This window comes from Aquarana catesbeiana, linkage group LG01 (assembly GCF_042186555.1).
Source record: "Aquarana catesbeiana isolate 2022-GZ linkage group LG01, ASM4218655v1, whole genome shotgun sequence".
Lineage (NCBI taxonomy): Eukaryota > Metazoa > Chordata > Amphibia > Anura > Ranidae > Aquarana > Aquarana catesbeiana.
Genome location: NC_133324.1, coordinates 432,306,060 through 432,332,706, shown reverse-complemented (window position 1 = coordinate 432,332,706; position 26,647 = coordinate 432,306,060). Strand labels below are relative to the sequence as shown.

General features: G+C 42.3%; 2 protein-coding genes across 2 annotated transcripts in view; one reads left to right on the top strand and one right to left on the bottom strand.

Moving 5' to 3' along the window:
• Positions 1 to 8,967, bottom strand: part of LRRC19 (leucine rich repeat containing 19) — a 32,952-nt gene extending 23,985 nt beyond the window's left edge. The window contains exons 1-2 of the mRNA XM_073635930.1: positions 8,742 to 8,967; positions 3,434 to 3,511 (exon numbers count right to left, since the gene is read on the bottom strand). Coding sequence (XP_073492031.1) covers positions 3,434 to 3,502 — 69 coding nt within the window. The 5' untranslated portion in view covers positions 3,503 to 3,511; positions 8,742 to 8,967. The remainder of the gene's footprint in view (positions 1 to 3,433; positions 3,512 to 8,741) is intronic.
• Positions 1 to 26,647, top strand: part of IFT74 (intraflagellar transport 74) — a 188,517-nt gene that overhangs the window by 77,632 nt on the left and 84,238 nt on the right. The window lies entirely within an intron of this gene.

Genomic DNA, 26,647 nt, shown 5'->3' with positions numbered 1-26,647 from the left:
AACACTGACAAGGGTGCTTGCAATGGCCAATCTGCTAGTACATCTAACACTACCCACACCACATGTTGAAAGTGCTGCTGTCCAAGGGTGGCTCTGTTGCTCTTTCATAGACTGGAGCCACCCTAAGACAGTAAATGTGTTACTGACTGGATTACCAGATATAAATAAAGAAAAAAGCCTGAACAAATAAGTGCAGCTACCACATTGAGCCTCTGTTCACACCTAAGCATTTTCTAATGTGTTTCCCTACACGTGACTGTTCAACATGTAGAATCGCATTGTTCGTAACTGTGCCTGTTCACATTTCAGCGCTCAGCTGCTTGCACACTGTATACCTTCTAATCAATTAGCTTTTTTATTTTTAAAAGGAGTTTTTGTCCCAATAGACATCAAAGATACATGTTTATAGAACTTAGGGTTAATTTACTTTAGAAGTAGAAACTGTTCACTTGGAATGGTTGTTTTTTACTGCTGTCAATCAAATCCTGTTATGATAGAGCGGGGGGCGGGGGCAGGTTTTGCGGTCTGTGTCTATAGATGCAGACAGCACGGCTCGGGATCAAGGCTGCAGCTATGGGTTGTTGGTTTTTTTGTTTTGTTTTTTCACTTCCTGCATCAACTTGGCTGTGCACCAGCCTTTTCCTGGCTATTTGCGTAGCTTCCAGATTGGTTCCCCAGGTATGTTACTGAGACCGTACCTGGACCCACTTTGGAGATGGACGCAGGGCCAGCCTGTAAAGTCAGTTTGAACACTGAATCTTGCATTAGGCACACCTCATTGGCACATATGCAATGCAAGCAGTATGCTGTACAGGTCCGGGGCAGTAGCAATCCATAAAGGTATGACCTAGTTCCTGAAGACCCCTTCGGGGATATGCTCTTCCAAAGCAAGTAAAGCAGGGGTGCTGCATTTCCCACCTAAATTTAGCTGTCTCATTGTAGTACTGATAGGTGAGGAATGGGCCTTTATATCTATCCCCTTTTTTTGTAACTCCTAGCCATCCCTATTCTACCCTTTAAAGCGGAGTTCCACCCAAAAATGGAACTTCCGCTTTTCGCAATCCTCCCCCCTCCGGTGTCACATTTGGCACCTTTCAGGGGGGAGGGGGGAGCAGATACCTGTCTAATCCAGGTATTTGCTCCCACTTCCGGACATAGATAGCCGCAGTATCTGCAGCTATCTATACCATAAAGAGACACCCCCCCCCCCCCCGCTGTCTTCTAGGAGACACACAGGTCCCAGAAGACAGCAGGGACCAGTGGGATCGTGCAGCGCAACTCACACATGCGCAGTAGGGAACCAGGCTGCGGCTTCTCTTCCTGATTCCCTTACCGAAGATGGCGGCGCCAAACAGATCGGCTTCGGGTGCCGACATCGTGGGCGCCCTGGACAGGTAAGTGTCCCATATTTTAAAAGACAGCAGCTGCAGTATTTGTAGCTGTTGACTTTAAAAAAAAAAATTAGGCGGAACTCCACTATAAGTGACCTTTAGACTGGCTCTGTTCTTTTTCTCCTGTGATGCAGCTTTATTACCCTGCCTGCACATGGCCAGACTTTGACAGTTGTCCTAGCACATTTCCTACCATGTTCTGCTGTTTGGAGCTGTGTGCCCACTATTAGAAGCAGATCTTAGGAGATTTTTTTCAGCTCCATTTGGGCTTCAGAAATGTAGGTACACAGGCAGGAGACAATAGTTTTAGCTTGAGGTTACTTCTGGTGGCTAATAACCCCTTCTGTCTGCAGGGGTATCTGTTCATCTGTCCCTCTTTCCTCTATGGTACCCTCAGATGAGACCCATTATTCTTGTTACAGTTACTGTAGATAAAAATTGTACATTTTATTTTTTATTTTTTCCCAATTTAAATGACACTGCAGTGTGGTCCTGCTGCAGCTGCACACCTGACTTCAATCAGCAGAACTGGCCCTGACCTTTAGCTCAACCCTGACTTCATTTGCCACCAGTCCTCCTCTTTAGGGTGCCTGGTTTCTGTTGTCCAGTTTAGAACTCCATTTCTTTATGTCTGAATGACAACTATCACAATTTAGGCAATTACAGAAGTAATGTACAACTGCATCTGCAGCAGACCTGACAAACTAGTTGCATCTCCGTTTCCCTTCCAAATTTCCCATTTAGTAACTGAGGCTGACACTCACGTTTGAGGGCAAAAATAGAGGCTCGCGAGGTAGGAAAGGGTGAGGATAAGCTTAAAATTGGCAGAAAAATCGAAATGTGTTTATACAAGAGCTGCACAATTCTGGATAAAATGAGAATCACGATTTTTGTGCTTAGAATAAAGATCACGATTCTTGCGGCGTAACATCATATTTCACATTATACAAAAAAATTGGGCTAACTTTACTGTTTTTTTATTTATTTATGTTTTTAGTTCACTGAAGTGTAATTTTTCCCCAAAAAATGTGTTTGAAAGACCACTGTGCAAACACAGTGTGACATAAAATATTGCAGTGACCGCCATTTTATTCTCTAGGGTCTCTGCTAAAAAAAAATAGTGATAATAATTATTTACAGACCAAAGTTTATCCCTTTTGATCTTTCTAAAAGAACCGAGAGATACATTGTATCTCTTCTCTTCTCTATCTCTCTGCGCTGAGGAATGTTGATAAGCTTTTGCCGGCTTTTTTTTTTTTTTTTTTTTTTTTTGACAGCTGTGGCTCTGTACTGTTTACATAGAATTGGATAATGCCAGTTAAGATCGAGAGGGGGGTTGAATCGAGATCGCAAATTTAATGATTAATTGCGCAGCTCTAATTTATACTGTAACTGCAGTTGTTTATATCTCTGGATCTATTGATTGTTTCTCAGTCAAGATGGTGACTGGTTTTGCGTTTCTTTATCTTTTGTTCCGTGTGAATTGGCCAGAATTGTAACTTTAAAGCGGAGCTCCAGGCTCCTTCCGAAAAAATTAAAAGTCAGCAGCTACAAATACTGTAGCTGCTGACTTTTATTATTACGACACTTACCTGTCCCTGGATCCCACGGTGCTTTCACCCCAGCCGATTTTTCCATCAGCTTTCGAGTGCAGCCACCACCATTGCTTGTAAGGGAAACCAGCATTGAAGCCTTGTGGCTTCACAGCTGGTTCCCTACTGTGCATGCGTGCTGTGCTTTCTGAATGGCCTGGCGGCGGACAAAGGAGGAGGGGGGGCCAGGATGATCTCGCCCTGCCCCCCCCCCCCGAAAGGTGGCAAATGTGGCAGCAGAGGGGGAGAAGAGGCAGATAAGCGGAGCTCCGCTTTAAACTTTTTTTTTTTTTTTTTTACGTACAAGGTTATTAAAAAGGAGTGTAATATATAAAACAGAACAAGTGTGTTCATAAAAACCAAAAGAACATAGAGGAACATAATAAATCCTAAGTCTATGCTATCTGGTCAAGTTAAATATATATCTTTGACTTAAAAGTTAGTTCTTACCTTGTTCACACAATTAAACTCGGCATACACACTTCCGCACATCATCAAAAGTAGAATTATCATATGCATCTTTATTTCCTGGAATGAACAGCATACTATTAATGGTAAATTTGTAACATTTTCTTTTGGTTTCAAAACAAAGAACACAAACATAAAACTACTAGGCCTCATCAACACGTATAGTGAGAGGCTGAAACTATGCCAGTATCATATTCAGGGTGTTTTCCCATGCCCAGAGAGCCACAGGGCATGGAATTTGATGCTGGGCCTATTACGATCTTTCTGCATGAGTCCTTATTATAATGTTTCCTTTTCTAGCAGTACAAGTTTACCAATAATCTAGATAACACACTTGGCAGACTAGTTAGTCTGGAGGACATTCCCACCATTGTAAACACTGTTTTATTATGTGGACCAATAACATGTATGTGTATATAGATGAAATTGTGGGTCATACTACCGCTATTAATTATTGCTTTTACACTATCAATCATGGTTCTATTGTGTTTCAGTAAATTTCTATATCTATATTATTGATGTCTGGCTTTTCCTGAGACTATGTACCTTATAAATGCGTAGGTGTATTTGGGATCCTGAAGGGTTTTACGACCATCACCACTCATTTTTTATTTTACTTACTATGGTCCTACTGTATATATTTAAGCAATGATATCATTAATAGCTGGTTGTCCCCGAGACTGCATGCTTCATATAAAGTCCAAATTGTTTCCCTTCCTTCCCCATGCTTTCTCTTACCAATAATCTAGTTTTTCAGTTTTACAGCATATGCTCCCAAATTGTGTGTAATAATTCTAGTATCTTATATAATGACACTTATCCTGGCAATACACTATACGAAAAATCGGCTGAACCCATTTTCGAAAAACGAACATTCGGCCGTGAGCGCAAACGATAGTGCCCTCATGTAATGACCGATAAATCGTTGACAGTGGACATAAATTAATGCATTTTTTGTTTATTTTTTTACATATACCTAGTGCAGACAGTTCGGACAGGAAACACTATATACCTTTCAATTTAAAGTTCGTTCGCCAGAAAATTTCCAAACTTGTCCTTCGTTTTTTTCAGCTCAAAAACGTCCCAATGATTATCAATTTTGGGCCCATTAACTGGCCGAACAACTGTCTAAATGACCACATTTCAGCCGATTTTTCGTATAGTGTATGGCCAGCATTAGTTTCACCTAAAACTCATAATTCTATTTTGGGTAAACATTATATGGTTTGACCTTTCTGAAGGGTATTTAGAGCCCCTTGCAGAAGGATCTCCATCCTTTCAGTAAATTTCCAACTCCTTTTGCATCCAGTGTTTTGCAGTGATCGAATATATTTCCTAGCACTTGATAAAATTGGTTGTAGCAAACTGTGAACAGTAAATGGAACTGCAAATATTTTGCCAGGTTAAAATAAGTTTGTAAATGTACATATTCACTGGTTAGATGAAGATCTGCTGTTACTAGTGTTTTCAGAAAGCTTAGCAGCTTTCCATTATATGGTTTTGGGCAATCCTTGTGTTTATTCATCAATACACAGCAATACACATCTTCCATGGGGTTAAAATGGAGTTCCACCCAAAAGTGGAACTTCCACTCATCAGATTCCTCCCCCCCCTCCGGTGACACAGTTGGCACCTTTCAGGGGGGAGGGGGGTGCAGATACCTGTATATTACAGGTATCTGTACCCACTTCCGGCATAGATAGCCGCAGATTCTGCCTTTATTTACGCCACTTCCTGCTCCCTCCCCGCTGCCTGCTGGGAAACACACGGGTCCCAGAGACAGCAGGGACCATCCGTATTGCGCTGCGCGACTCGCACATGCGCAGTAGGGAACCGGGAAGTGAAGCCGCACGGCGTTTAATATATATATATATATATTTTAAACGCTTCTAAATGCAAACGCGGCATGTAAACACGGCAAAACGGAGGTTTTAAATGTGGGTTTTTATCTGTCAAGTTAAATCATTCAGGAGAGATTGTAAAAATGTTCCGTGTACATTAAGCCTTATTGGTTGTGCTCTCAACCAAACTGTCAAGCCATCCAATGGCTGGTGTCTAAACTGATCACATGTGCAGCTCCACAGAAAATGATAGGGGGTTTACTTACACTTTAAGTTTTGACAATAAAACCTGGAAGCTGATTGATTTCTATTCAAAGCTTTGCCAAATTTTGCACTCCCCAGTTTTAGTAAATCCCCTCCCAGGTGTATATATATATATATATATTTTATTTTTTTTCAAATAGCTAAAAATGAAAATGACCTGTAAACGAAACGCGGCTAAATGCCGGTACCGCGTTTGGCATCTAAAACGTTGGAAACTTCGGTGTCTGAACTCCGTTTTTTGCCTTCAAAGAAAAGCCTCTAAAGGCAACTGCCTAGAAACGACATTAAACGAACCTGTGTACATGTACACATAAGATAACATTGAATAAGTTCAGGGGCAGCTGAAAAAAGCATCCAACTGCCTCTGAACGTCCGTTTACCAGCAGCAGTGTACATGAGGCCTAATAGTGTTACATTTATGGTACGTGACCGAAATGAAACTGTTTTATAGATGGGTTTACTTCTGCTTTAAAGTAGAATTTATAGATTTTTTTTTTTTTTCATTTTGGATAGAGTAAGGGAGGGGTATAAGCCCTGTCAGATTCTTTTTCTCACCATCAGTGTCCCATTGCAGAGATTTCCCTTCACTTCCAGTCCCATAGCCAAAACAGGAAATGAGAAGAAATCCCTGCAAATTAACGGAATCCTTTGGGGACCCCCAGGCCACCTGAACTAGATTCCAGCGAGATAAATATTAGGCCTTTTTCACACGGGACAGTGTTCTGCCGCTGTTAAAAGCATGTTTTGTTATTTTGAAATTCCAAGACTCCAGGCACAGCGATCACTTGCAGTTGTACATTGAGATTAGCAGCGATTACAAGCGGCTGCGTTTAGCTGCGGTGGAACATTCTTGCCATTTCTGATGTGCTTCCTGTTTTCTTTCCTTTTTGCTGCTGCTATCCGCAGGTGAAATAGTATACTGCGATTACCTGTGGTTATGTTCAGATAGCTGCGCTAAATCGGTCCTGGACGCAGTCAAATGTATTTTTTCTAACCGCTCAAGACCCCATTTAACGAAACCGACGCTAAACACAGCATTGTGTGAGTTTAGGAACGGTAGATAACTTCATCTATCCGCAGCTAAAAGCTGAATTCTATCCTCCTGTGTAAAAGGGGCCTTAGGCATCATTCCCACGAGGCGGATCCGCTGCCACGGAGTCCGCCTCTGTCCGCCAGCTCAGTGGGAGATCTCTCTGTTGATCTCCGCTGAGCCGGCGGATGACAGGTCCCTCTCTGCTCACTGTGCGGGGAGGGGCTTGTCGAGTGCCGCTGGTTGCTATGGAGAGATCGGACGAAAATGGACAGCATGTCCGTTTTCATCAGATCTCACCCGATCCGCCAGGGACGGATGCGAACGTAGGGCCATCCGTCTGATTTTAGCGGATCGGACGGGGTCGGATGTCAGCGGACATTTTCACCGCTGACATCCGTCACTTCATAGACTAGCAGGTTCAGGTCCGCTGACAAAACTGACAGGCGGACCTGAACGGTCCGACGGTGTGAAAGGGGCCTAAGACTCCAGAAAGAGAGATCATTTTGCCCCTGTACAAATCATTAGTAAGAACTCATCTGGAATATGGAGTTCAGTTTTGGGCACCAGTTCACAAAAAGGATATCAGGGAACTTGAGAAAGTGCATAGAAGGGCAACCAAACTGATACGAGGCATGGAGGAGCTCAGCTATGAGGAAAGATTAGAGGAATGGAATTTATTCTCTCTTGAGAAGAGAAGATTAAGGGGGGATATGATCAACATGTATAAATACATATATGGTCCATATAGTGAACTTGGTTTACAAGACTGACCACTTCTGGCTCGTCCTTGCTTCCGAGCATGCATGTTTGTACTTTGGACATTTTTCCAACGGACTTGTGTACACATATTTGTCAGCGGAAAATTTATAAGCCTGCCATCCATCATTTGTCCGTGGAAAATCCGACAACAATTGTCCGATGGACCGTACAAACAGTCAGATTTTCCGCCAACAGCCTGTCATCACACAATCCCTGTCGGAAAATCCGATTGTGTGTACGAGGCTTTTGTCAGTTTGGTGATTTAAAGCTACATAACAAATTGTCATGTATGTGGGCAATACAATTCAAACATTCCTGATTGTCATCATTTTATCCAAGATAGAGGTGTTCGCAAGTTAAACAGACATGCTAGACTAACCACAATAGATGAATTTTCAGCTCATTTTCTGGTTATACTGTTGCAATATAGACAAGCTACATTCCTTTTAATGTTACTGTATATATTATTATTACTATTACTATTATTACTATCATTTTACAGCAGCGTTATCCTTTGTAGCACTATGCACCATATAGTATGAACTTTACACTACTGGGATCTGCGTATGTATGCAGTGTTCTGTTCATGAATAGGCAGATTTATGAGGATATAGGAGTCAGTGCTTTTAGTTTAGAATGTACCTTTATAAGGTTAGTGTGATTATAACATAATAATTGGTCATACAAGTCATGCAAATGTGTTAACATGAATCTTTGCAATAAATACAGTCACACTTGTATGCATCATTCACAGACTTTGTAAGAAATACATAGTAATGTATGTTTTAACATAAAAGTATGAATCAGATACTGTATACAGGCGGTCCCCGGGTTACAAACAAGATCGGGTCTGTAGGTTTGTTCTTAAGTTGAATCTGTTTGTAAGTTGGAACAGGTACATTTTTTTAAGTGTAGCTCCAGCCAAAAAAACGATTTTTAAGCTTGTACTTAGAACCATTATGGACTGTAAAAGCTTAAAGGACTAATACTAAAACCATTGTCAATTACAGACACGTAGCTAAAAGTTCCCACTTATATTAACTCAAAATCTTAGATATTGGATTTGCAGTTGGTATAAAGGTAGATGCAGTGTAATTATGTGTGATTATTTTAGAAAGAGGCTTATGAAAAGCTGTCTACACTGCGTCATTACAAGCAAAATCAGCCACGTCTAAATAAGTGTCATTTCCTTAGCAGCAATCTTTTTTTTTTTTTTTCCCCGGCTCTTCTCATAAATGTTAGCAATTGTCTTACTTTCCTTTTTTAATGAATTATATCACATGAATGAAAAACATACAGAATGACAGTTGGGGAAAAAATAGACAGAATTTTCAGATCTATTTCTAAAAGAAACAAGCAACACAATGTCCAATTTGTGATTATGTTCTCCTACCTTCGGGGAATTCTAGCCCGTGCGCCAAGCTTGTTTGTGTGGATTACAGCACTGACCTACATGGGCAAGGAGTAATGCAGCAGCATAACAACACCTTGTTCCGCTTTAACCTTTGTACTCGACAACAGGTGTTAACACTTCTTCTTCAGCAAAAGATTGACTAGGTTCTTCTTGTCCGTTGCTGGGCTTAATCCAATCTTCAGGCAATGAGGAAGTAAGAGAGCAACATGATTAGATCTTTCGCTTCCTGACCTCTGTAGACAAATCAGTTTAGTGGCATCTATGTTTATAGTGGTGCTCAATCCATGCAGTTATACAAAATGTTTAATTCAACAGTATTCAGCTATATTCTATAATATTCCTTGCTATGGATTGACTATTTCCTGGAAAGGATTTCTAAAGTTATCTAATTCTAACTTCTTAACACAGAAATAAAGTAACAGAAATATGTGTACTTTCTGAACCTTCAGGCTCCATGCACACTAGCATTTTTTTTCTGCTCTTAGAAACTACATAGTGTTATCCTATGTGTCCATGCACACTGCTTTAGGCTCTTAGCATTTTTTAAGCTTCAGCATCTAGGAGAAGGAAAAAAAAAAAAGTTTTTGGAGCGTTTTTCAAGCAGAAAAAAACTCTCTTAATGGCTACTAAGCACCGGTTTCCAATGTTTTTTTTTTTTTCTTACCTAGTGTCCTTAACAGCCAGTGTATAGCTGGTTGTTAAAGAGCGGGCCGGGAAGTCGGGAAGCCAACTGCTGCGTCCTTAACAAAGAATGACTCCTCAGCTATCACACTCAAACAATTGCCGGCAATAAAAAAAAAAAAAAAATAGTAAGCAAAACAGCGGGTCTCTCCCCCCACTCCATACCAGGCCCTTTCAGGTCTGGTAAAAATATGAGGGGAACCCCATAGAGGTGCACATCTTCACTGGTCTCACGATTCAATGCGATTACGATTATCTGGTCAACGATGCGATTCCGCGATGCATCACAATTACTGACGAGCTCCCACTTCCACTTGGGCCCTCCCTGCAATCTTCTGGGACACGTCACAGGTCTCAAAAGATATGCAGGACAGCGCAGTGAGACATGCGCACCCGGCTGTGAAGCTGCAAGCTGTCACAGCCGGATGCCCACAGTAGTATTTCCAGCGCCGTGGACAGGCGGGGGCGAGAGATGGGAGGGTTTGGGTGGCCACGTCGCTGGATTGTGGGACAGGTGAGTGTCTTTATTAAAAGTCAGAAGATCTAGCTGCTGACTTTTAATAAACAAAAAAATTGACTGGAACTCCGCTTTGAATTGAAAATAACCTCACTCCCTTAAAAAGTGCACCACTCCAGTGCACTACAGGGTACAGACGTTCACACACACTGCTGCTGGGAGTTCAGGAGGGATTACAATCCACAGCTGATGAACAGCCCCGTGAAGCTCCCTGTACTGTCTCTGTGCTGACCAGTGGCAGCTGGTGGTCAAAATTTTTGGGGGGGCGTAAACAAACTGAAAAATACTGAACCTCCCCCATTAATTGCAGTCTCACTGTGCCCATGAGATGCAACCTCACTGTGCCCATCAAATGCAGCCACTTGTGCCTGTCATATGCAGCCACTTGTGCCCGTCAAACTCAGCCTCACTGTGACCATCAAACGCAGCCTCACTGTGCCCATCAAACGCAGCCTCACTGTGCCCATCAAACGCAGCCTCACTGTGCCCATCAAACGCAGCCTCACTGTGCCCATCAAACGCAGCCTCACTGTGCCCATCAAACGCAGCCTCACTGTGCCCATCAAACGCAGCCTCACTGTGCCCATCAAATGCAGCCACTTGTGCCCATCAAATGCAGCCACTTGTGCCCATCAAATGCAGTCACTTGTGCCCATCAAATGCAGCCACTTGTGCCCATCAAATGCAGCCACTTGTGCCCATCAAATGCAGCCACTTGTGCCAATCAAATGCAGCCATCACTTCACTAACCGCTCCAGAATGCACGGGCCGCCACTGGTGCTGACAGTTTCCTGGTGTTCCTGTTTACACCTTCCAGCACATTAGGAGTTAACACAGTGGAAGATACAAAAGGGAACCCAGGGAACTGTCAGCACGGAGCGTGTACTAGGTGTAGGTAGAGTACAAACACATTTGTACTCTACTAACTGTTGTTAAAATTACTGTGTTTTAATAAATCCGGTGTTACAATGAATGAAGTGCCCTGCTGTATGTGCTTTTTAAAAAAATATGGAACCTCATACCGAATTTCACAGTACAATACATGCCGCTCATGTGAGTGCCCTGCCCAGCCCGCCTCTCTCCTCTCACATCTTATGTCTCTCCTGAGTCCTGACGTCAACGGGGAATTCTCAGCCCCGCCCGCTGACTGTAGCTATCAGATCAGAAGAGAGGCGGGTAGGGCCGAGAATTCCCCGTTGACGTCAGGACTCAGGAGAGACATGAGACGTGAGACGAGAGAGGTGGGCCGGGCAGGGCACTCACATGAGTGGCATGTATTGTACTGTGAAATTCGGTATGAAGTTCTATATTTTTCAAAAAGCATATACAGCGGGGCACTTCATTCGTTGTAACACGGGATTTATAAAAACAGTCATTTTACTAATATGCTCGGAGCGCTCTCCCAGGAGGGGCGGGTAAAGTCGGGATGACGTCACCCGGCAATCGATCTTCTGGTCGTATGCATCAATGCCGCATCGGGGACACCCGAATCGCGATGCATTGATGCAGCGATTCATTTCAGCACCCCTAGAACGCCATGTCAACAATGAGAAAAAAATGGCGTGGGGTCCCCCCAAAATCCATACCAAACCCTTATCCAAGCATGCAGCCTGGCAGGCCACCCACCCCCCAACCATACCAGGGCTCAACATGGGGAGGGTGCTTTGGGGCTCTATTCCCCTGTCGCCCCCCCCCCCCAAAGCACTTTGTCCCTATGTTGATGGGTTTAACATGGTGTCCCCCAGATCCTGCCCCCCACCCCCATGTGAATGAGTATGGAGTTACATATTCACATTAAAAAAAAAAGCATAGTGTAAATAAAGAGGCAGTTTTAAAGTCCTTTATTAAAAATGCAAGGATTTTGAGTATAGCCTCATGTAATCAAAGATAACAGGTCTTCAAACGTACCATCATCCAAATTAATATACAGAAACAAGGGAGAGAGGGAACAAGGGGACAGTGGCTGATGTTGGCCCCATAACATTCCCACCCTAAGAGTGGCTGGACTATATCGGTACAGATAGACAACAATGAACCAATTAAGTAAAAAAAATTATTACAAAAAAGGAAATACATAGTTTACTTATTAAAATTGCAAAACAGAGGCTCGGGATTCCCCAAGGGATATCTGTTGTTACAAGGTATAGAATGGTCTGGTTCTCGACTAGTTTCGCGGTATTACCGCTTCCTCAGGAGGACCAATCTATAAGACAGATAATACAATATAATACAAGCATAATAAATACAATGATCGTAATGCAGCATATAGAGAAAATAGCCTAAGAAGTAAATACAGGATTGGCTTACCCTATAACTAGGTGAACATGTGCGGCACCCAGCTGCCCAATAAAATCTCCCCCGGGGCGGACAAGGGGGATTGTGCGAAGTTCCCTGAATGAATGACATATAGCAATTAAGGGGTCTAGTAAATGAGCTGGTTACGGGTAAAATAGATTAGCCTTTAGCATAGGAGGGGGGGAGGGGGGAGGAGGATAGAAAGGAAGGAACAGGAAAAAAAGAAGGGAGGAGAAAAGGATTAGGATAGGGAGAAGGGAAATAAGGGGAGGAATGGTTAGAAATGGGGAGGGAAGAAAAGAGGGAAAGGGAGAGGGACAGGGAAGAAGGGGGAGGGAGAGACAGGAAAAAAGGTGGGGAGGGAGACCTAGGGAAAGAGAAGGACAAGGGGGGACAGGAGGTGGGGGGGCGGAAGGGGAGGGGAAAGAGAGAACAGAAAGAGGTGGTCGGGAGAGAGGAGTGAGGGGAGGGGGGAAAATGGGAGGGAAAGAAGGAGAGGGGAAAGCAAGATAGGACAGACAAAACACAAAAACAGGGAATGGAAAGGGGGATAAGGTTACCCGCACCCTCGCTAGTGAATAATGAGGCATATGGTATAGCTTTCCATAGATGTTAACCAAAAGGTGATAAGGGTACCAAGCCACATGGAGGCTTCTTGGTGATGCAGAGGTCGGATGGCCCGTAGGAAACAGGAACACCAGCTGTGTCCACCGAGTGGGGCATCAAAGAGGGTACAAAGGTGTGGGAGCCCAGCAATGTGGGGGGATACCCACAGGGTAACATAGGAGTCTGTCAACGAAATAGTATCAAATATAACATAAGATACAGGATACTATCCATGAAACGGTATCAATTATGGATAACGTGGGGTAAAGGATAGTATCCAGGGGTAAAAATGATGAAAAACGTACCCATATGTGTCCCCGGTGAGACAATGAAGGCGTCCCTTCCATCCGAGCCCCACGTGTACAGACCTTCAGTAGAGAGAACCGCACTGCTCACTCAAAGGCCCGAGGGCCCATTAAGTGAGCTCCCCAACCCGGAGACGCCGCCGCCCGGCGGCATCTGACGTCACCGGGTCAGTTTCTCTGCACTGCGCAGGTGCGCGGCCAATGCTACTGTGCAAGTGCGTTCAGGATGAGCCCGTGGGCGGGGGGCCCTGGGCTCGAAGAGAGCAAGCAGGAGATGACCGAGTGTGAGTTATACCTGCCAGGAGAACCACAAGTCCGCCGCTATGGGAGGCATAGGCAGCCACGAACCGCACCAGGCACCCAGGGATCGCCAGAACAATAAGGATAACAATTAAACAGTGTAGAAATGAAAAATAATAATATATAGAAAATTATATAGAAAATTGGTATGGGTGGCAGTGTAAATGCCACAATAAACAATTACTGTGTTGGTAAACACAAAGGGAATTGACACCCATAGACGATTCAGAATACAAGGGGGACCCACTAAAGAGAGCCCATGATGTAGTGTGAAAGGAGGTAGTGAACTAGGACTGGTTGTTGGTAAGTAGTGAAAGTGAAGGGGGTGTACCAAAATAGGGAACCGCAGCCAGGGTGATCACTAGACTACGGACACATTCTGGGTAATAAGAGATGGGTGTAAAGAACAAAATGGAAAGATGAGGATGAGGTGAATGGGGTTGTGAGGAAAGTGGAACAGTGAACTTGTGACAAGTGCACTGTTGGTAGAGAATGTGTGTAGTTAGTGTACGGAATAATGACGGTGATGTGGTGTTGGTGACAACCCACAAGAGGGGGGCCATGTCAATTAGAATTAAGGTTAAAGGTGTAACCTTAATTCTAATTGACATGGCCCCCCTCTTGTTCACTGTTCCACTTTCCTCACAACCCCATTCACCTCATCATCTTTCCATTTTGTTCTTTACACCCATCTCTTATTACCCAGAATGTGTCCGTAGTCTAGTGATCACCCCAGTGCGGTTCCCAGTGAGCAGTGCGGTTCTCTCTACTGAAGGTCTGTACACGTGGGGCTCGGATGGAAGGGACGCCTTTATTGTCTCACCGGGGACACATATGGGTACGTTTTTCATCATTTTTACCTCTGGATACTATCCTTTACCCCACGTTATCCATAATTGATACCGTTTCATGGATACTATCCTGTATCTTGTGTTATATTTGATACTATTTCGTTGACAGACTCCTATGTTACCCTGTGGGTACCCCCCCACATTGCTGGGCTCCCACACCTTTGTACCCTCTTTGATGCCCCACTCGGTGGACACAGCTGGTGTTCCTGTTTCCTACGGGCCATCCGACCTCTGCGTCACCAAGAAGCCTCCATGTGGCTTGGTACCCTTATCACCTTTTGGTTAACATCTATGGTAAGCTATACCATGTGCCTCATTATTCACTAGCGAGGGTGCGGGTAACCTTATCCCCCTTTTCATTCCCTGTTTTTGTGTTTTGTTTGTCCTATCTTGCTTTCCCCTCTCCTTCTTTCTCTCACTTTTTCCCCCCTCCCCTCACTCCTCTCTCCCGACCACCTCTTTCTATCCTTTCTTTCCCCTCCCCTTCCGCCCCCCCACCTCCTGTCCCCCCTTGTCCTTCTCTTTCCCTAGGTCTTTCTCCCCCCCCCCCCTTTTCCCCTTCCTCCCCACCTTTTTTCCTGTCTCTCCCTCCCCCTTCTTCCCTGTCCCTCTCCCTTTCCCTCTTTTCTTCCCTCCCCATTTCTAACCATTCCTCCCCTTATTTCCCTTCTCCCTATCCTAATCCCTTTCTCCTCCCTTCTTTTTTTCCCGTTCCTTCCTTTCTATCCTCGTCCCCCCCTCCTATGCTAAAGGCTAATCTATTTTACCCGTAACCAGCTCATTTACTAGACCCCTTAATTGCTATATGTCATTCATTCAGGGAACTTCGCACAATCCCCCTTGTCCGCCGCGGGGGAGATTTTATTGGGCAGCTGGGTGCCGCACATGTTCACCTAGTTATAGGGTAAGCCAATCCTGTATTTACTTCTTAGGCTATTTTCTCTATATGCTGCATTACGATCATTGTATTTATTATGCTTGTATTATATTGTATTATCTGTCTTATAGATTGGTCCTCCTGAGGAAAATGGTAATACCGCGAAACTAGTCGAGAACCAGACCATTCTATACCTTGTAACAACAGATATCCCTTGGGGAATCCCGAGCCTCTATTTTGCAATTTTAATAAGTATACTATGTATTTCCTTTTTTGTAATAATTTTTTTTACTTAATTGGTTCATTGTTGTCTATCTGTACCGATATAGTCCAGCCACTCTTAGGGTGGGAATGTTATGGGGCCAACATCAGCCACTGTCCCCTTGTTCCCTCTCTCCCTTGTTTCTGTCCTTTATTAAGAAATAAAAATTGGACCCCGGTGTAGGTCCAACATTAATCATCTCAAAAAGAGAGCTCCACCCCCCCAAAAAAAAGTCCTCTCGCACCAAAGAAGGCTCCCACCATCTGACAGTTCTTAACTAACTAAGGGGCAGGGTCACCCGGTGGCCCCACCCCCTTGTGACTTCATCAAGGGCATACTGGGCCGATAATGTCACAAGGGAGTGGAGAACTGCCCCTTATTTAGGAACTGTCAGACGGTGGGAGCTTTCAGTGCAAACTGACTTTTTTTCTTGTTTTTTGGGGGGCCAGATCGGCTTTGTTCGGGTCTCGGATCTAGTAACCCAGAAGCAATGTCATACCATCACTTCTGGATTACTGGCATCCTAAAGGTGCCAGTTTTAATAAAAAATAGAAAGTATTCATCAATGCAGTTCTTGACGTTTTGAATACTTTCAAGTGCAGAAGAGTCCATAAAGAGTACCTGTCGCTGCCTATTACTGTCACAAGGGATGTTAACCTCCCTGGCGGTATGATTATTTCAGATTTTATGTGCTGAAAGCGGTACAATTATTTTGCATGGAAATTTGGCATTTTATATTGTAGGCCTGTAATTCTTAGGAATAATTCACTTAAATCTATCCAAACAAGAGTCTAGTAGACATCCCGGGTATGATAAAGTTTGAAAAACGAAATCATGAATTATAATATAATAAATAACTATAAATAATTATACCAAATAATATAATAATATAATGTAATCAAATCAAAAACACTGAAATTTGCTCAGTTGCAGAATTGTCGCTGTCGTTACTTTTCAGTGTTTGATGACGGATCTCCCCACAAATCACTATCACTCAATTCTGCAAGTGATTCTAATTTATTATCGCTGTTTTCTAGCTGGTCTAAAACCACTTTTGATGTAAAGGGAAGGTTTTGGTTGCTATGGACAATCTTCAGTTTCCAGGCAGAAAGAACAGTTTTTATAATATAAAACTGCATGCAGGGCACTGGAGAAAGCACTAGGGACAAAGGGGATGTGTAATTATTTGATACAGTACTGTAATCTGTAAGATTACAGTATACTGTATCTATACTGTGTTTTTTACTTTTTACTTTTTAAATTTGGCGCCGAACTCCGTCCCCGTGCGTTGCAACGCTCGCAGGGAAAGGAGCTTGGCACTGTGAATCGAGCGAGACACGGTGGCTGGCAGATCACAGCGGGGAGACATCGCAGGATCCAGGGGACAAGATAAGTAACCTCTACATGGATCCTGCGATGCGCTCCCGAGTCTGGCTCGGGGTTACCGCTTTTGGTACTGAAAATCCACCCAGAGCCAGACTTGGGAATACCGCAAGGGGGGTTAACGTTCCTTGTCACAGCAATAACAGTGATAAAAAAGAAAATACATTTAAAAGGGCGGTGTAAAAATAAAAAGTTTAAATCTACAGAATATCGGCACCTGATATCAGCTATTGGCCTGAAAGACAGCCAAAAAATCGGTATCGGCCCTGATGTAGGAGGAGTAATGAAAAACTCATTGCAAGAAATTGAGCATTAAGTAGGGACCTTCAACAAGGCAAGAAGTGAGTGTTGGTGTTTGTATTTGTTACTGTGTAGTAGTTGTTTGGGGCTGCTGGAGATAAATCACTGGTCTTACACATAGTGTAGCATTCCGCATCTCCAGCTTGCTCCCAGTGAAGGGGAGTTTAACATAGAAAGATTAAAAAATAGTACAGTTAAAAAAAAAAAAAAAGATACAGTTAGGCAGTAAGTGCAGTATAGCAATATCAGGCCACCAACTTTGCTATATACACACACACACACACACACACACACACACACACACACACACACACACACAGTATCTCACAAAAGTGAGTACACCCCTCACATTTTTTAAAAATATTTTATTATATCTTTTCATGTGACGACACTGAAGAAATTACACTTTGCTACAATGTAAAGTAGTGAGTGTACAGCTTGTATAACAGTGTAAATTTGCTGTCTTCTCAAAATAACTCAACACACAACCATTAATGTCTAAACCGCTGGCAACAAAAGTGAGTACACCCCAAGTGAAAATGTCCAAATTGGGCCCAATTAGCCATTTTCCCTCCCCAGTGTCATGTAACTCGTTACTATTATCTCAGGTGTGAATGGGGGTGTTAAATTTGGTGTTATCGCTCTCACTCTCTCATACTGGTTACTGGAAGTTCAACATGACACCTCATGGCAAATAATTCTCTGAGGATCTGAAAAAAAGAACTGTTGCTCTACATAAAGATGGCCTTGGCTATAAGAAGATTGCCAAGACCCTGAAAATGAGCTGCAGCACAGTGGCCAAGACCATACAGCAGTTTAACAGGACAGGTTCCACTCAGAACAGGCCTCGCCATGGTCGACCAAAGAAGTTGAGTGCACGTTCTCAGCATCATATCCAGAGGTGGCCTTTGGGAAATAGACGTATGAGTGCTGCCCGCATTGCTGCAGAGGTTGAAGGGTTGGGGGGTCAGCCTGTCAGTGCTCAGACCATACGCGGCACACTGCATCAAATTGGTCTGCATAGCTGTCATCCCAGAAAGAAGCCTCTCCTAAAGATGATGCACAAGAAAGCCCGCAAACAGTTTGCTGAAGACAAGCAGACTAAGGACATGGGTTACTGGAACAATTGGAACAGGAAAAGGTTGACCGCAATCACAGGTGTGAAGCGCGTGAAACGCGTTAATCTCTGCCAGGTCTACATAGGTGTCTATGATGTAATTTTGGTGGATTTTTATCTTCAATAAAGTGATTACTTTTGCTTCACACCTGTGAGTGCGGTCAACCTTTTCCTGTTCCAGTTGTTCCTTATCCAGTTTGCAGACTGGACCTGCACCAGAAGGTTGAAGATCAAGGATTGTTCTCACCTGGAGTGGCTTGGCTCTCTTCTCTATTAGACATGGATTACTGGAATCATGTCCTGTGGTCTAATGAGACCAAGATAAATTTATTTGGTTCAGATGGTGTCAAGCGTGTGCGGCAGCAACCAGGCGAGGAGTACAAAGTACACCACCAGTACAAAGACAGTCAAGCATGGTTGTGGGAGTGTCATGGCCTGGGGCTGCATGAGTGCTGCCGGCACTGGGGAGCTACAGTTCATTGAGGAAACCATGAATGCCAACATGTACTGTGATATACTGAAGCAGAGCGCGATCCCCTCCCTTCGGAGCCTGGGCCGCAGGGCAGTATTCCAACATAACGACCCCAAACACACCTCCAAGACAACCACTGCCTTGCTAAAGAAGCTGAGGGTAAAATGATGTACTGGCCAAGCATGTCTCCAGCCCTAAACCCTATTGAGCATCTTTTGGGCATCCTCAAACGGAAGGTGGAGGAACACAAGGTCTCTAACCTTCACCAGCTCCGTGATGTCATCATGGAGGAGTGGAAGAGGACTCCAGTGGCAACCTGTGAAACTCTGGTGAACTTCATGCCCAAGAGGGTTACAGCAGTGCTGGCAAATAATGATGGCCACACAAAATATTGACACTTTGGGCCCAATTTGGACATTTTCACTTAGGGGTGTACTTACTTTTGTTTCCAGCGGTTTAGTCATTAATGGCTGTGTGTTGTTATTTTGAGGAGACAGAAAATTTACAGTTATACAAGCTGTACACTCACTACTTTACATTGTAGCAAAGTGTCATTTCTTCAGTGTTGTCACATGAAAAGATATAATAAAATATTACAAAAATGTGAGGGGTGTACTCACTTTTGTACTGTACTATAATATAAAAAAAAATATATATATAATTTTTTTTTCACCTTTCTTATTCTGCTGTTTGACTGGATTTCAAATTTAAATTTTGTTTGTCCTTTAGTGTAACCTTTATAATAGGATTGTTCTTGATTGCTAGTGTTAAAGACTCAGTAGCAAGTGCAAAAAGTATGGATTAGAGGGGCAACCCTGATGTGTGCACAGTTGAACAGAAGCATGAAAGTAACAGCCAGATATGGTATCAACCCTCCCTGTGGAAATCCGGGATTAGCAAAAATCCAATAATAGTCTTACTGTAAGTCAGTTTCATAGCTCATAGGTAGAGTATTGTGTATTCCAGGATAACTATTCTCTCTGTTAAAAAGATGCATTGGCAGTTGGGGTTAAGCATCATCACAATGTGATGTAAACAAGAATACACAGAACAAAAATTATCTTTTATAAAATAAATAAATCACAGCTGAGAACAGAAAACTCTCATAACTGGATATAGAAGTACATACTATATATATATCTATAGATATAGATATATCTATATCTATATCTATAGATATAGATAGATATATATATATGTATATGTGTATATATATATATATACACACGTACAGGGATCTGTCCTTGAATACGCACAATACATGGTCTAATACCAATATGCAGCGGAGACACCTTATATTCATCTGTGTTTTTTGGGCTATACAGATCCCAAATGCTCAAATTTGCACACTGCCAATCTAATACAGTCACAGGGCAACTGAAAATAATGTTCTCTAAATATCTCTGTAGACGTCTGTGCGCTGTTGGCCACATAAACGTGATGCATAAAAGCCTGCATGGTATACCAAACCCGTTGGTGCAGAGTGGATAATGATATGAAGACTCTTCCATCCAGTGCTGGCCGGACGTGTAACCATGACCGTCATCACATTTTTAGATAGTACTGGTGTACTACATAGAAACTTATGTCAGCCATTTGCAGCATGGGCCCTAGACCTGTAAAGCCCAAAGGGACTTCCTAGGAGGAGGCATGGCCTAAATAACTGAGCAGTACATCCAACATTAATCCAGTACATTATGGTCCTCCTCGCTGGGTAGAGTGACCTCCTCCATTTAATCAGCTGCAATCACCTTGGTAAATATCTGCATGAGAATACCAAAGATTGAAACCATACTCCATGAAAAAAAATACCAAGTCATGTAAATAGTAATGTACAGCAGAAGGTCACCTGCATAGAGAGAGAGGAAACCCATGACAGATCAGGATAAGCTGCGCTCAGCTTACAGTTATAATGCATATGCTGAATACTATTTAACCAAGCTTCAAAATCACATTATTATAAACTAAATTATCCAAAATCATATATCATACAAAATACACGGCTTACCAAAGCAAAACCTGGTGAAATCACATGGACGAACTAAATTGAGATAAATGTATGCATATAAATGCGCCCTGAATATTATTTTGATCCCTCACCGAAAAATCCTAAACATATTCAAAAGAATACAATCTAAATTAGATTAATATTCTGCCATATACCAACTTCCTCCATTTACTAATAGCATCCATGTGAAACACCATGTAATGTTTGGAAGGCCAAACCTAACCATATAAGTTGCCCATGGTAACCGCAATCATGCAATCCCTGGCCAGATAATAAAGAGTGCGGATCCTGGGGTCAGACAAAAAAAGACACATAGTGACACATTCAAACCATATCACCATCTCCTAAAAAAAAAAAAAAACTGGTAAATCCATCTGCATTATCTCTCTATAAGGATTTACAAAAAGTACACTTTGGCTTGCGTATTTACAAGTGATATTTTCTGCCAGTAAATACCTTATACAGCCCACTTCCAGTTTCTTGTCTGGTCATTAGTCTAGGCTTATGACATCATGCACAGCTCTCTCTCTCTCTCTCTCTCTCTCTCTCTCTCTCTCTCTCTCTCTCTCACTCTTGTGAGAGTTTGCCAGGAAGCAAGGGAGGTGGGGCAGTCATAAGAGGGCCAATGAGAGCTGCAGAGCTGGAGGTGTGCCTCTATGTGTCTGTGTAAATCCAGGAAGTGAACATCCAGCAGCTTCAGCTGCCCACAGTTAAAATGGTTGCAGCCAGACTCAGTGGGTGGAGATTTCTGCAGCATATTTCGCAAGTACAGAATCACAGAATATATAAAATAATATGCAAAGTGGTTGGAGGGAAGCTTCAGAATGGCAAAGATGTTTTTATTACAAAGTACCTCAAAAATCTCGAAAATCTTCATCCTGGCTACAATATCTGCATATCCTCAAATATTAATCATATGGGATACTTTTAAAAAGTGATATAGGATTATCACTACTTGCCTCAAGAATGGTATTCCCTGCTATTCTTTTTTTTTTTTTCCTGAAAAAATTAGGTATACAATTTCCTTTAATTATCCTTAAATATGTTTAACTGTAACAATGGAAGCACATCATTCATCTCAAGGATAATTTTAAATTGTCATTTATATTCAATATTCAATGCTGCTAACAAATTTCTTTAACGCATCAGTACCAGACTAAAGGATGAAAATCTCATCAATATACCTGTGACATGACAACATATTATACTGCGGCATAGTGGTTAGCCCTTTCGCCTAGCAGTAAAAGGGTCTCTGGTTCGAATCCCAACCACGACACTACCTGCCTAGACTTTGCATGTTCTCCCTGTGCCTGCGTGGGTTTCCTCCGGGTACTCTGGTTTCCTCCCAAACTCCAAAGACATGCTGGTAGGTTAATTTTATCCTGTCTAAATTAGTCCTAGTATATGAATGTGAGTTAGGGACCTTAGATTGTAAGCTCCTTGAGGGTAGGGATCGATGTGAATGTACGTGTTGTCATGTAAAAGCGCTGCCTAAATTGACAGCGCTATATAGGTACCTGAAATAATAATAACAACATATGGCACAGGTACATAGAGAAGTCATCTCTAGACCATATGTGTTGTTCCTACCCCCCCCCCAGATACAGGTTAGCATTTGAAAAAGCAAAAGATATGTAAATCGCAGTCCCATGTACATGAAGGTAGTGATACCTATCAAACGGAAACACTTCAATAGGAAATTAAGATTGCCAATAAAACTTAATTTTGGCCATATTCAGCAATAACCAACACCTCTAAAAATCTTCTAATTATGTATGACCTGTATAATGCCCCAACATCCAATCCTACTAATAAGGTATTTGGGGGAACCTCAGGATTTTTGATCGCCTCTTAAACCTGTTGTCTCTATTGAAATGTTTTTTTTTTCCAATGAGACCAAACTTTTCATCCTTATCGGACGTTTGGCCTTCCTCCCATAATTCGTAATTCAATGCTCTAAATTCCTTGCTAGATAAATCCTTCCAGTCCGAAATCTTTTCTTGTAAAGTTTTCATTGTAAAGGTTTACTCTTCTTGTCATGAATCACCTTTAGTAGAAATTTCCTAGCAAATAAATGAATGTGCTTTTTTTTTTTTTTTTCACCAAATTTATCTATTAGCTTCTGGGCAAAAAACTCAGCCCCCTTAGCTATAACCTGAAGTTCACTTTCAAAAAATGCCAATGGAGCTAAATTAAGAACATGTAGATGTGTGTCTTGAAAATTTTGCGCAAAATCTACTTGATGTTTTATATTGCTTACTTTTTAGAACTCTTGATTAATACTGTTCTAAATCAATGGTCTCCAAACTGGCCAGGTGACGGATGTGTCTCTCTGCTTGCCTTTATCTGGCCCATGGGGCATTGTCCCACCAACTGACGAAAATTATGGAGCACCATTTCCCCTACTGACACCATCAATGGGGCACTATTCTTCTCATTGACATCAACAAAGGGGCACTATTCCTCCCATTTGAACCAATGATGGGGCACTGATGCTGGGGGCATTTTTTACTCTTTCTAGCCACAGTCTGCCCCCCCCCAGGCCTAAAGGACAGTAAACTGGTCCTGTGCTTAAAGAGGAGGTCCAGTTTCCCTAGGAAAAATTAAAAGTCAGCAGCTACAAATACTGTAGGACACTTACCTGTCCTGGAATCCAGTGATGTCGGCACCTCAGCCGATGCTTCCATCGGCTCTCAGTACCGGTTTGCCTGTAAGGCAAACTGGCAGTGAAGACGTGCAGCATCACAGCCGGTTCCCTACTGCGCATGCACAAAGCGCTCTCTGAATGGCCTAGCTGCGGGGGAAGGAGGAGGGGGTGGGCGATCTTCCAAGAGATCTCGCCATGGTGAGGTCTCTCGGAAGTGGGGACGGGTACCTGTCAAAACCATGTACCCGTCCCCCCCCCCCCTTCCCCTCGAAAGCTGCCAAATGTGGCAGCTGAGAGGGGGGGGGGGGAGGCAGATAAGTGGAGCTTTCCCTTTTGGGTGGAGCTCCACTTTAAAAGGTTCAGACACCCCTGTTCTAAATGTATTATTGTTTTGGGGGAATGATTCACTGTTAACTTGGTTCTTTTTCTTTCTGTCGTCCCTTGTTGGCCCCTACAGATTTTACTATATTCTGATTTTGACCCACCTCTAGAAAAAAATCAGTCAACAGCTTGAGCCGTACTAGATGCCCCCTGGTTACTTGACATTGGAACATTTAAATTGCCAGAATACTTTTTTGCTTAAAACATCTCTTTTCTTTAACTACTTGGCTACCAGCAAGGCTATACTCCTGACTCTTTAGAGGTTTCTTATTCTATCCACCCCTATTGGTTTTCAATCTGGTGAAAAAACTCTCTTCATCCTGTTTCACCCTGTGTTCGGTCCTCCAGTAGACAATATAATTGTTTTAGTACTATTGGAGGAAAAATCCTCCCTAAAGGTAACTTCTACATATGAGGATCTGTTCTCCCTTCTCAAGGAACCTCTTTCTTTCCCATATATCTGCATAGCCATTTTGGAAAGCTGCTTTATCCTGTTCAAAACTATGATCTTTTTTATCTACCAACTCCCTGTTGAATTTTTCTATATATTTAGTTATATCTTTCTTAGATTGTTCAAAAACATCTACGGCAATTTCATATCCAGCATATTGATCTCAGTTTTCAGGCTAGCGAATTTGCTGTTTTAATATTGGCAAAGCAAGATCATCATATTCTTGCTACAAATATTAAAGTCAGTCTACCATTTATCCTTAAATGTAATATTCGGGAAACTTGCAAACGTAGACCCTAAAGGCAAATATCACTTTTTATATATAGTATGTCTCTGAGTATATTTTATTCCTCCATCTTATTTTCGATTTATTACATAATTTTTTTGCAACTTAAAAAAAACAAGTATTTAAAGTTACTCTCCTTATTTTGTTCGCTGTCAACAGTTATATCAGGTGTATCTTTGCAACCACAGACTCCCACTCAAGCATGCCAACAGTGCACAACTAAATTTAATTACCAATAATAAACATCGTGTGGATGCCAGGGCTTTACATTTTCCCAAACACTACATGCATCATCACAGTGTGATATAAACACAAATCCACAGAACAAAAATAATTATTTATAAAATACTAAACCAAATCTGGGAACGGAAAACTCTCATAATTGGATTAAACAGAACATTTCCCCTCAAAATTAGATCTTTCTTAAGAGTTATAAAAGTGTAATTTATAATATCAAAATATATAGAAAACAACTCTTTAATTATCATATTTCATCATAATATTACAGAAACATATAGTTAAGATTTAAAGCAAGCTAAAAAAAATATATGCTTCTTTGGTCGAATCCGCATGTTATATAAATCTTGTTACAGTGCTTTGAAAAAGTATTCATACCCCTTGAAATTTTCCACATGTAACATATGTTACAACCAAAAATGTAAATTTTTTGGGGGGGAATTTATGTGATCGACCAACACAAAGTGGCACATAATTGTGAAGTGGAAGGAAAATGATAAATGGTTTTCACATTTTTTTACAAATATATGAAAAGTGTGGCGTACATTTGTATTCAGCCCCCCTGAGTCAACACTTTGTAGAATCACCTTTCACTGCAATTACAGCTGCAAGTCTTTATGGGGATGTCTCTACCAGCTTTGCACATCTAGAGCGTGACATTTCTGCCCATTCTTCTTTGCAAAATAGCTCAAGCTCTGTCATATTGAATGGAGAGCGTCTGTGAACAGCAATTTTCAAGTCTTTCCACAGATTCTCAATTGGATTTAGGTCTGGACTTTGACTGGGCCTTTCTACCACATGAATATGCTTTGATCTAAACCATTCCATTGTAGCTCTGGCTGTATGTTTAGGGTCGTTGTCCTGCTGGAAGGTGAACCTCTGCCCCGTCTCAAGTCTTTTGCAGACTCTAATAGTCTTTTTTCTAAGATTGCCCTGTATTTTGCTCTATCCATCTTCCCATCAACTCTGACCAGCTTCCCTCTCCATGCTGAAGAAAAGCATCCCCACAACATGATGCTGCCACCACCATGTTTCATGGTGGGTATGGTGTGTTCAGGGTGATGTGCTGTGTTAGTTTTCTGCCACACATACACATGGCTTTTAGGCCAAAAAGTTAAATTTTGGTCTCATCTGACCAGAGCGCCTTCTTCAACATGTTTGCTGTGTCCCCCACATGGCTTCTCACAAACTGCAAACGGGACTTCTTATGGCTTTCTTTCGACAATGTCTTTCTTCTTGCCACTCTTCTATAAAGGCCAGATTTGTGGAGTGCACAACTAATAGTTGTCCTGTGGAGAGATTCTCCCACCTGAGCTGTGGATCTCCAGAGTTACCATGGGCCTCTTGGCTGCTTCTTTGATTAATGCTCTCCTTGCCCGGCCTGTCAGTTTAGGTGGACGGCCATGTTTTGGTAGATTTGCAGTTGTGCCATACTCTTTCTGTTTTTGGATGATGGATTGAACAGTGCTCCGTGAGATGTTCAAAGCTTGGGATATTTTTTTCTAACCTAACCCTGCTTTAAACTTCTCCAAGACTTCATCTCTGACCTGTCTGGTGTGTTCCTTGGCCTTCATGATGCTGTTTGTTCACTAAGGTTCTCTAACAAACCTGCAAGGGCTTCACAGGACAGCTGTATTTATACTGAGATTAAATTACACACAGGTGGACTCTATTTACTAATTAGGTGACTTCTGAAGGCAATTGGTTACATTAGATTTTAGTTAGGGGTATCAGAGTGAAGGGGGCTGAATACAAATGCACGGCACACTTTTCAGATATTTATTTGTAAAAAAGGTTGATAACCATTTATCATGTTACTTCTGCTTCACAATTATGTGCCACTTTGTGTTGGTCTATCACATCAAATCCCCCAAAAAAACACACATTTACATTTTTGGGAAAAAAGTAA